At 43.9% G+C, this 12,102-nt stretch overlaps 1 protein-coding gene across 6 annotated transcripts in view; it reads left to right on the top strand.

Annotated features, from left to right (window-relative positions):
- lrch1 (leucine-rich repeats and calponin homology (CH) domain containing 1) overlaps positions 1 to 12,102 on the top strand; it is a 247,116-nt gene that overhangs the window by 131,189 nt on the left and 103,825 nt on the right. For all 6 annotated transcript variants that reach the window (XR_015080796.1, XR_015080797.1, XR_015080795.1 and 3 more), the window contains exons 4-5: positions 5,698 to 5,803; positions 5,905 to 6,041. Coding sequence is in view for 2 of the 6 variants with exons in the window: in XM_086006477.1 (XP_085862603.1) it covers positions 5,698 to 5,803; positions 5,905 to 6,041 (243 nt within the window). In the remaining 4 variants the exon portion in view is untranslated. The remainder of the gene's footprint in view (positions 1 to 5,697; positions 5,804 to 5,904; positions 6,042 to 12,102) is intronic.

Genomic DNA, 12,102 nt, shown 5'->3' with positions numbered 1-12,102 from the left:
AGAAACTTTTTCTAAGATTTGCTTTTAGTTTACATTCTCTTGTCTTACTGGTTTTAATGTGATGTTCTGGGTTAATTTTACCTTTGCCATTTAATGGTTTACATGCCTCACTGAAACCACCCACCCCTTTAACCCTCTCTAGAATGTAGAACTTAAAATTCTCTAATGTTTCCTCATAACTCATCCATTTACCTCTTGGGATTGTTCTTGTTACTCTTTGTCCCTGCATCCTTTCCAAAGCTGGGATGTCCCTTTTGAAGTGTGGTGACCAGAAATGCAGACTGTTCCATGTGAGGTCTGACCATTGCCTTATAAAGTCTGAGCACAACCTCTGTAACACTTGTACTCCACTCTTCTGGCTCTGTATCCAAACATCTGATTTGTCTTTTACAGTAATTACTTCTCTCTTGCTCCATCGATCGCGCACTCGCCTCAGTCGTACTCTCTCGCTTAGTCTCTCTCTCTCTCTCTCCCTCTCCTCCATCTATACATTTCTCGCGCTCTCCTGCTTGTGTGTGTTCTCTGTCATGCGGTGTCAGCCAGTGGCTCAGTGGGTAGCATTCTCGCCTCTGTGTCAGAAGGTTGTGGGTTCAAGCCCCACTCCAGACACTTGAGTACAAAATCTAGGCTGACACTCCAGTGCAGTGTTGAGGGAGTTGTCGGAGGTGCCGTCTTTTGGATGAGACGTTAAACCGAGGCCCCGTCTGTCCCCTCAGTGGACTTGAGGGATCCCATGGCACGATTTCGAAGAAGACCAGGGATGTCCTGGAAAATACTTATCTCTCAAACAACATCACGAATACAGATTATCTTGTCACTATCACATTGCTGTTTGTGGGATCTGTTAAGTATGTGTATTGTATTGAACAATTAACACAAAGACTTAAACGTATAACTCAAACAGGTCTTTACTGGTTGGAGGTAGGGACTATACTGAATACAAGATTACTGCACAGTGCTTATATACCGGTGTGTTCACCCCCGGTATTACGTCTACAGCAGCCTGAGAAAGTAGTACATCTCTTAAGGTGGAACAGGCTTAAGCTCTCTTAAGGTGGAACAGGTTACATACACAACACTCCTCCCTTCTTAGCTTTATAGTCATCCCCCCCATTTAACATAACGTAATAACATATATACATATATAACTTCATGTTTAACGTAACATATCACAGATTCAGTCTCTGCGGAAAACAGTTCACAGATTCAATCTCTACGAACAGTTGCAACATACTCTTAGTGGGAACAGTTTACAGGTTCAGTCTCTGTGGGAACAGTTCGTAAATTCAGTCTCTGATCTTAATTCGTTCCAGACAGCATCTTTTCGTAGTGTTCGGCCGGAGGTAGTAGAAGTAACAATATTTTAAACAATTATTATTTTCGGCCTCTTCTTTTTCTTTTCTGCCTTTTTACAACTCTTGTCGTTCCCATCTTCTCGGCGGACAGCTGTAATGCTACCAACTCTCTATGTTCTTTAGACCTTAAGTGCTTCCTCCGGATTTCAGCACTTTGGGAGTTTCCATCACAATTTGGGCATACCACATCCTCGTAGTATTCACTATCACTCAACAGGTCGAGAGGCCCTTCTACTTCTTCCTTACCCAACTGGACGCTATCCGACTGCTGTTCCTTCTCTATCTCTCTTACTTCCCGTAGTAGAGCCACCTTCTTCCGATGTTCCGTAGACTTTTGGTGCTCCTCCATGATTTCTGCACTTTGGGGGTCGAAGTTACAAGCTGGGCAGGACAGGACATCGTAATATTCGGAGTCGTCCGACAGGTCATGGTAATATTCGGTGTCGTCCTGAGCTAGGCCAGCGAGAGGGTCGTCTATTTCCTCCATACCCAGCTGGACGTTAGCCAGCTCTTGTTCCAAATCCAGACATCTTTCCTGAAGAGACTTCTTCATGTGTACCTCTGCATCCAGCTTTTTCTGGGCTTTCAGCAAGTCGTTTACTAGTGACCTCATTTGTGATTTTAATACTTCAACTTCCTTTGGAGATTGATTGCTCGGACTATGCAGTCCCTCTACCGGAGCAGCTGTTTCAGCGGTCTGTTGTTCTACATTGACGTGAGTCAGCGTACTTTTGGCATCCAATGGCTGCTCTGTTGCAGTCGTTTCAGTCTGTGTCGTCACATCAGCCATCTCAATGACTTTTGAGAGCTCCGAACCCTTTTCCTTTGAAGATCGCAGCTCGTGTTCAAGTTTTTCCCATTTCAGAGTCTTGTCCCTCAGCATATGAAGGAGTTGGCTGACCGTTAACTCTTCTGACACCAGATTATGGCACGCACCTTCAGAACCTGAATCAGCTTTGATTCGTTCGGCCTCCTCGCGCAGATGGTTGGTGTGCTCCTGCTCCATTTTCTCCATCAGTTGCTTCTGTTGCCTTTCCAGATTCTCCCACTCTGTAACAAAGAACTTTTTTATTTCATTCATCTCTTGCTCAAAACGGCGAATCATTTGTTCTAATTGCTGTTGTAGTTTGAAATGGAGTTGAGTTTGAGCCCAGTGTCCCTCAAAAATGTGCATATCAGTAGACTTGACAGACTCAGAATTCTCTGTTAAACTATGTTGTTGCTCAGTGGAATTCTGTGCTGAAACTTTGTCTTTTGCACATGGGTTGGTCTTACCATCATCAGTTCTAGAGTCTGGGCTGATTATCTGCACCGAGTTCTCACTCTTTATGGCTTTTAGCGAATGCCAGTCCATATTTATGTTTCTAAACCACTCCCGGCCTAGTAGTGGTGGACCTCCCTCCGGTAGCACATATAAGTCCATTATTTGACTTCCTTCGCCCTTGTTGGCCACTGCAACCTTTATTGTCCCGATGGGGTACACTCTCTGCCCCGTGTAGGTTGTCAATATAATCTCCGTATCCTGTAGGGGAATATGTTGGAATAACCTTCTGTAATCTTTCTTATTCATGACCGACAATGCCGATCCAGTGTCCAATTCCATTTTTACTTGGACTCCTTCTATCTGAAGAGTAACCCAAATTGTCTGGAGGTCTGCACCCTTACCAACGTTGAGTACTCTTAAGCTAGCCAGTTCAATACTGCTTAAGCCAGCCAGTTCATTACTGCTAGCGTCTGAATCGGACTCCTGTTCGGCCACCTTGTGTACTTTTGCGTATTTTCCTTGCGGTGACTTCTTGTTGCTGGTCTTCTTCCCTGACCTGCATACTCTAGCTATGTGTCCAAGCCTACCACAAGTTCTGCATTCTTGGTTTTTAAACCAACACTGGTTCTGATCATGCGTTGTCTTTCCACAACGATAACATTTGCCAGAACTCACACCCAATTTGTGTGTACTGAGCTCCGGTGACCGTAGCTGCATTACTGCCGTGCCTCTCGCTGCGGCTTCGTGTGCTGCTGCCATAGTGACCGCCTTCTCAAGCGTCAGCTCATTCTCCTCGAGCAGTCGCTTTTGTGTATCCTGTTTAAATAAACCACACACAAATTTGTCTCGTAGTGCATCTGTCAGTCCCGTTCGAAACTGGCAATATTTCGCTAATTTACGCAATTCCAGCAAATATTCAGCATTGCTTTCATGCTGTAGCTGCCTTCTGTCGTAAAATTTAAATCGTTCCGCTAGCATCAGCGGCGTGGGGTTTAGATGATCTTTCAGGACAGTAACAATCTCATCGAACGTCTTATCCGCCGGTTCATCTGGTGATAACAGGTGTTTCAATTGCCCGTATGTCTTCGCACCCATTAAATTTAATAATGTTAGAGCTTTATCAGCCTCACGAATTTTATTGGCCTTACAATAATTTTTAACTCGTTCAACATATATGGCCCAATCTTCGATGTCACTATCAAAGTTGCTAATATTCCCGTGTTTAGGCATTGTAGTACTTTATCAGATTTGCAATTTCTCAGATATTTTTTTTTGCTATCCAAGATGGCGGCTTCCCGCTCTTGCCGTCGTCCTCCGCCCACAAAATGGCGGTTTTCCCGCGCTTGGCGGTCTTCACCCGTCCCCCCGACGCCGTCTCCCTTCAGCCCCCGAGTGCGGCCCTTATCTCCGCCGCGATCGATGGCCCGCGCTTTTCACCGCGGCTCTCGCGCCTTCAGTGTCTGCCGACGCTGCGCCTTTCAGCCCGAGTGCGGCCCTTATCAGGGATTTCGATCGATGGCCCGGCTGCGCCTCGCACTTGAAAACGGCCCGGCCCTTATCAGTGCTTGCGATCGATGGCCCGGCTGCGCCCCTCACTTCAAAGCGGCCTGGCCCTTATCTGCCGATCGCTATCGCCCTGTACCTCTCTCTTCCCCAGTCCTGTCTTCTACTCCGGTTCACAAGCTGATGGAGGCTTCAGGGTCCTAATGCCTGTCGCTTCCAGTGGGGTGGTGAGTGGTGAGGTTTGAAACCTCTCTTCAACCGCCGTGGAATAACTGCCGCAGGGTAAGAACCTGACTCGTCGCCAGTGTTAAGTATGTGTATTGTATTGAACAATTAACACAAAGACTTAAACAGGGATACCTTGCTGCAGCTGTACAGGGCACTGGTGAGACCACACCTCGAGTACTGTGTACAGTTTTGGTCGCCTCATCTGAGGAAGGATGTTCTTGCCATGGAGGGGGTGCAGCGGCGATTCACCAGGCTGATACCAGGAATGGCGGGAATGACCTATGAGGAGAGACTATGTAGTTTAGGGATGTACACACTGGAGTTTAGAAGATTGAGAGGGGACCTCATAGAAGTGTATAAAATTCTGACAGGTCTAGACAGACTGGATGCAGAAGGAATGTTTCCCTTGGCGGGTGAGAACAGAACTAGAGGACATAATTTAAGGATAAGGGCTAAACCATTTAGGACAGAGATGAGGGGGAATTTCTTCACTCAGAGAGTGGTGAACCTGTGGAACTCATTGCCACAGAGGGCAGTGTACGCCAGCTCATTAAATATATTTAAGAGGGAATTAGATGTATTTCTACGGGCAAAAGGGGTTAAGGGTTACGGAGAGAAGGCGGGGACGGGATACTGAATTAAAGGATCAGCCATGATCTCATCGAATGGCGGAGCAGGCACGAAGGGCCGAATGGCCTACTCCTGCTCCTATCTTCTATGTATCTATGTATCTATGTATAACTCAAACAGGTCTTTACTGGTTGGAGGTAGGGACTATACTGAATACAAGATTACTGCACAGTGCTTATATACCGGTGTGTTCACCCCCGGTATTACGTCTACAGCAGCCTGAGAAAGTAGTACATCTCTTAAGGTGGAACAGGCTTAAGCTCTCTTAAGGTGGAACAGGTTACATACACAACAGGATCTTGCTCTGCGTTTCCTACATTACAACAGTGACTACACTTCAAAAATACTTCATTGTCTGTAAAGTGCTTTGGGAAGTCCTGAGGTCATGAAAGGCACTATATAATCTCTTCTATCTATATGCGTTCTAGTGTGCGTTCTCGTGCATTCTTTCTCCTGTGCACTCTCTCCTTTGCTGTCCTTCATGTACTCTCTCGGCACTCTATCTCATGCACTCTCCGTCTGTCTCTGTTGTGCATTATCTCTCTCTTATGCATTCACTCTCAATGTGATAGAGAGATTAGCATTGTGTGCTCTTTAACTGCATTTGATTGTGGTTCCTGTATAATTTAGTAGCATGTAGCTCTTTATGGAATCAGATAGTAATTTTCAGAAAGAACACTAATGGTTACTTTGTTTTTGCTTCTTTTTAATATTCAGGATGTGAGCTGCAATGAAATTACAGCTTTGCCACAACAGATAGGACAACTTCAGTCACTCAGAGAGTTGAACATCAGGCGAAATTATCTGCAGAGTTTGCCAGAGGGTGAAACTGTTTTTGAACTTCTCAATATCTTACTTATTTCTACAACAAACAGCGAAATAATTTTTAAAAAAAACTAAATCCATTTGATTTTTTTCCTGCAGAGCTAGCAGACCTCCCTCTTGTGAAATTAAACTTTTCCTGTAATAAGGTCGTGTCGATACCAATCTGCTACAGGAACATGAGGCATTTACAGATAATAGAAATGGCTAATAATCCATTGCAGTCTCCACCAGCACAGGTCAGTCGTTTTAAAAAGACGTTCTAAATTTCCTTTGAAATGGTTTTGGGCACAGGCAGTGTACCATGCTGCTGAGGCCATTCAGTGCTTGCATGGAACTGATGGTTGGAACTAACAGGTCGTCATTTCGCCTGGGAAGAATTTGGTTCCAGCTCCTGTAGTCCTAATGATACTAGAAATTGTATGCCAACATCCTGAGACCTAATGGCACCCGCTCCAGCACTACAATAACCTGTGTCTGTGTGTACATTAGTGCATGTGTATCGAAGAGTCTGTGATCTGCATGTACCAAATCTGTTGAAGTAAGGGTCACAAACCCTATGTATTGAATTCAATACGTTTACGTTCTAAATCTCAAAACATGAGCCAACATACATACATCACCATGTCCCTGTGTTAGTTAAGACTGTGGAAAATGAATAGAAATCTTGATTGCTTGGTTGCATCACATCAGTTGGTGCGTTAACTCCAGTTGAATCATTCTTTACCTTGGTCTGTGCCCGTGCTCAGTTTGAAAATGTGTGCAATTTGTTGGATGCTTTCCAGTGACAGACACCCACGAACACGGCTTGTGTTGTCTGATTTCTAGCTGGTGTTGAGCTCAGCCCTCGGGTCTATCAGGAACGCCAGGTTTACTGTAAAGAAATGCCCCAAGTTCATATAGACTGCGGCAGTCCTGCCCACAGACATAACTCGTGTTCCAGCTCCTCAAAGGATTGAACTCCAACTGCAGGTGAAATTGAGAATCGTTTTCTGGTTAGGGCTTCTGTGAGACTGTAAGAACAACCGAGTCACATTTCACGCGGAAATAAAGCATCATGTACTGCTTAAGCCATGCAGCTACTCAATCCAGGAGTTTAATGGTTACTTTGAGGCATGTTGGGAACCTGAAGAATAGTCAAGCTGCCTGAGGCATCAAGGTTATTATGTTCAGTGTGTGAAACACATACCAGCCACTGCTCACACCACAGTATAGAAATCAGCCATTCTACTGGTAGCCAAACCAAAATTCAGAAGGGAAAAGTATGAAGGAAGTAGAGGAAGACAATCTTCTGAATCCTACATCGAGCCAGAACTCCATCCTGGATTTGGTGAATGTTCGCAGTTCACCTCATTCCTGACAAAGGAAGGTGGTTGTCATCATTGGGAGCTAGTTATCACAGCCCCAGGACATCACTACAGGAGTTCCTCAGGGAAACACCTTCAACTGCTTCGTCAATGACCTTCCTGCATCGTAAGGTTAAGAGTTGGCCTAATGAATCTAGAGTGTTCAGCTCCAGTCACAACTCCTCTAATAATGAAGCTTCCCATGCCAGCCTACAGCAGAACCTAGAATTATGTCCAGGCTTGGGCTGACATCATACTACATAAGTAATGACCATCTCAAACAAGAAAAAGCCCAGCCATCTCTCCATGACCTTTAACGGCACCACCATCACCAGGTCCCCCACCATCAACATCTTGGGATTACCAGAAGCTTAACTGGACCAACCATAGCAACACCGTGGCTACAAGAGCAGGGGAGAGGCTGGGTACTGTCCGATGAATGGCTCACCTCCTGACCCCTCAAAGCCTCTCCACCATCTGCAAGGCTCAAGTCAGGAGTGTGATGGAATACTCGCCACTCACCTGGTCGGATGCAGCTGCAATAACACCAGCCAGGACAGAGCAACTCGCTTGATTAGTCCCCTGCTACTAGACTCAGTACCCACCCCTCCACTACTGACTGCAGTATGTACTTTCTATAACATGCACTGCAGCAATTCACCAAGGTTGCTTCGACAGCACTTCTCTACCCTCTCATCTCCACCACTGAGAAGTACAAGAGGGCAAATATTGTGTGAACGCCATCACCTCCAAGTTCCCCTCCAAGTCACATACTATCTTGACTTGGACATATATCACTGCTGGATCAGTATCCTGGAATTCCCTACCTAACACCATTGTGGAAGCACCAGCATCACAAGGACTGCAGTGGTTCAAGAATAAAGCCCATCACCACCTTGTCAGGGCAACTAGAGATGGGCAATTATTTTAGTCATGTCAACATCCCAAGAACAAATATAAAAAATAATGTGAACAGTAACTCAGACCATGGGATAAGTTAAACCGGTCCATATTGGTCCCTAACAAGTTGTACACATGTCCTCTTTATCCCAAGGTCCTTGTAAACCAGACTGCTAAACTATTACAGCAGTCTTGGCCCCATGCCCTAGAAATGGAGTGTAGGCTAATTCCACTTCATGCAGATGCCTTGATGAGAGTTTTAGTTTTTTCTTTATAGCTGTAATTAGGTTATTGCTCTTTCCAACTTCATGCATTGTAAAGGAGAATAGTTGTTTGGTCCCACACTGCATTCAATTCCCATACAGAAGCTCACTCAGAATATAACAAATAATCCAATCTTAGCCTTTCTATATAAATGTGTGATAGTGTGTGGAAATCAGAACAAAAAGTCAAAACCAAATTTGGGCAGTGCAAGATACCACAGACAGTACACTGTGCCTATTGGGGTGAACTAGAAATAGATATCGAGATGTTTTTCAGAAGAAAAGGTCACCAAAGTTCAGCTGCACGAAGGAGGCTCAAACTGTAGCACTGTTGAGGGTCTTTCAAAACCCTTGGTGACAAGTTGTTTGTAAATTCCCGTCATTTCCTCTCATACTCAGGTCATTCTTAAGCTTTGTGTCGTGCCAACTATAGTGATTCTGCTTCCCCCTGTATTAGGCTAAAGCAGACTGTTCCTTGAACCTTCTGCAAATCATTGCTGATTGTCTGATTCGGAGGGCCAGATGTGGCTGGGTGCATTCTACAACCTACATTTAATAGCCGAGTGTCCATCTAACTTTCCAAGGTTTCTGTTGTTCAGTCATGAATATCCTATCGGCTTCCAGCAAAGCTCCCATGTTTAAGGTTTATAATGCTAAGTGAAAACATGCTGCTGGGATATGATGTCTTCGCCTTTCTCCTCTGATTTGCAACATTTGCTAAATCAAGTACTATTTGCTTAGGGTCGATCATGTTTCACCTGTTACAACTTTTTCTTGGTGGGAATTTCATGGGTAAACACCTGCTGGAATTCAGCTTTTTGAAAAGCATCTGGAAAATGGAACCATTTGAAAGGCAGTCCATGCTTACTCATTGCCTACTCTAACTCATTCTCCCCCAGGAACTTAAAACTCTGGAACTACTTACCTCCCTCAGTCTTGCCTTCTTCCGATTCAGTGGCCCTTGGCCCTTTACTTCTGTTCTGTTTAAAACAGAACACCAACCTGGGATTTGGATCTTATTTTGCACAAGCTGAAGTTGGGCCCAGTTGACCTTAAAGTTTCTTGTAATTTTAAACTCCTACTTTTAAGACTAAATATTCTATTATTTTGGCACATTGAGCTAGGAAGTTTCATTTTCTGGTATTAGAACCACTTTAGTTTGTTTAGACTCAGATAAGGCAGTCATGAGACCAAATCCAAGCCTGTACCTAAATGCCATCAGTTTAATTTACCCCAGGAAAACTATCTGCTGGGACCACTGTTCACAATTTACATTAATGATTTGGACTCTGGAATCGGAAGTACAGTTTCAAAATTTGCAGACAACACCAAATTGGGAGGTGTAGTTAATACAAATGAAGGATGTGAGAAAATACAGGAAGACATTAATAAGCTTGCAGAATGGGTGTGCAATTGGCAAATGAATTTCAGTATAGATAAGTGTGAGGCAGTGCATTTTGGTAGGAAGAATAAGGAGGTCACATACTGCTTGGATAATAAGAGTCTGAATAGGGTAAAGGAGCAAAGGGATCTGGGGGTACAGATACACACATCACTAAAAGTAGCAACGCAGATTAATAAGGCCATAAAAATAGCAAACCAAGCACTAAGCTTTATTTCTAGAGGGATAGAATTGAAAAGCAGAGAGGTTAATGTTAAATTTGTTTGAACCTTGGTTAGAGCACATTTGGAGTACTGTGCACAGTTCTGGTCTCCATATTATAAAAAGGATATAGAGGCACTGGGGAAAGGTGTAGAAATATTCACAAGGATGATACCAGAACTGAGAGGATATACTTATCAGGAAAGGCTGAACAGTCTGGGCCTCTCTCCCTAGAAAAGAGAAGGCTGAGGGGTGACCTAATAGAGGTCTTTAAGATAATGAAAGCTTTTGATAGGGTAGACATAGAGAAAATGTTTGTACTTCTGGAGGAGACTAAAACTAGAGGTCATAAATCACAGAATCACAGAAACCCCACAGTGCAGATAGAGGCCATTTCGGCCCATCGAGCCTGCACCGACACATATCCCACCCGATCCCCGTAACCCCTACACCAGCACATATCCCACCCTATCCCCGTAACCCCACGTATTTAATCCCCCTAACACTAAGGGTCAATTTATCATAGCCAATCAACCTAACCCGCACATCTTTGGACTGTGGGAGGAAACCGGAGCACCCGGAGAAAACCCACGCAAACACGGGGAGAATGTGCAAACTCCACACAGACATATAGGATGTTCACTAATAAATCCAATAGGAAATTTGGGAGAAACTTTTTTATCGAAAGAGTCGTAAGAATGTAGGATGCGCTATCGTAAGGAATAGTTGAGGCGAATAGCATAGATGCATTTAAGGGGGAGCTAGATAAGCATATGAGGGAGAAAGGAATAGGGTGCTGATAGCGTGAGATTAAGTAAGGTGGGCGTATAAACGCCGGCATAGACCAGTTGTCCTGTTTCTGTGCTGTACACTTGATGTAACTCGACGAAGAATCATTTTATCAAAGTGCACAGAGCCACAGCGTTCTACTCACATAAAACCAAATAAGGAGGCCTGCAAGTCCAAAAAAAAAAAAAAAAAAAAAAAAATTCTGAATGCGAAACAAACATTGGGCAAACCAATTACAAAATGGCATCTGACTAAATGGTTTTCAAAATTCATTTAATTATATGTTGCTTGTTAGCTGGTCAGGGATCATGGTGAAGGGATGAGAGCTGTTTACGCTCCTGCTCACTCATGAGCCAGCTCAGAAAGAATTGTCTTGGCATTACCTAGAAGGCAATTAGAGTAATTTCTAAAGCATCACTATTATAATCGGACAGCTCAATGGAAAGTGTTTTGACCTATCATCCTCTACAGTGTCAATGAATTTTTGTGTGTAGTGGTTAAACATATGAGGAAGAGCGTTAGATTACTTTGTAGATGGTCTTCCTTGTGCAGTGTGATTCAGCCTCGATATACAAAGCTCCATCTCTACGTGCCCTTTAGTTCTCTGTATGATTTGACATAGACTCTGCTGCTTATTTTTTATAATATTTAAATTCTTCATTATGTCAACTCAATCTTGCTGATGCCAACCTTTTTTAATGAAGCTGAGGTACAAGGCCAAATAGCAGGGGTGAGTGAAGACAGCATGGCTTCCTTGGACATCAAATGTGACACCAAGTTGTTATGAGGACAATGTTACAATCGTTTCCCTCTGATGAAAGGTCATTGACCTGAAACGTTAACTCTGTTTCTCTCTCCACAGAAGCTGCCTGACCTGAGTATTTCCAGCATTTTCTGTTTTTATTTCAGATTTCCAGCATCTGCTTTTGTATAATAGCTTCCCTCTCACTTCCCCCCCACCCCGCCCCCCAAATTAGGTTAGTGGAATTGTATTGACTACTCTTACCAGCTAATGGGGAGAGATTCCTCCTGGTCAGTTAGATTCTTGTTGAACTAACTTAGCTTCTTTCTCATTTTGTTTCCCCAATGTTATCCATACTTCAGTCACAACGGGGGCTAATACCTGTGTTTATTCTGTGACATTTCTAGTGGCATTGTTGCTGCATTGATTTTTAACATTGAATTTTGTGAATTAACTTGACGTCTAAAAATAGTCCTGTCTCTTTCACTTTGGCGTGTTGACTGTTCACCCTGGGCACCATGGCAGTGCGGGAATACTTGGAGAGTGTATGAAGCAGACCCGATGGGCTCGCAGGCTAGTCCTGTACTTGCTGAATTTACCTCTTTCTGGTGCTGTATTTTGTTGGAATTTTGAAACCCAATTCGACCTGCTTTTCTG

This window comes from Somniosus microcephalus, chromosome 14 (genome assembly GCF_052327205.1).
Source record: "Somniosus microcephalus isolate GS21.2 chromosome 14, FLI_Smic_1.0, whole genome shotgun sequence".
Classification (NCBI taxonomy): Eukaryota; Metazoa; Chordata; class Chondrichthyes; order Squaliformes; family Somniosidae; genus Somniosus; species Somniosus microcephalus.
The sequence above is the reverse complement of the archived record's forward strand: the minus strand, read 5'-3'. Positions and strand labels throughout refer to the sequence as shown.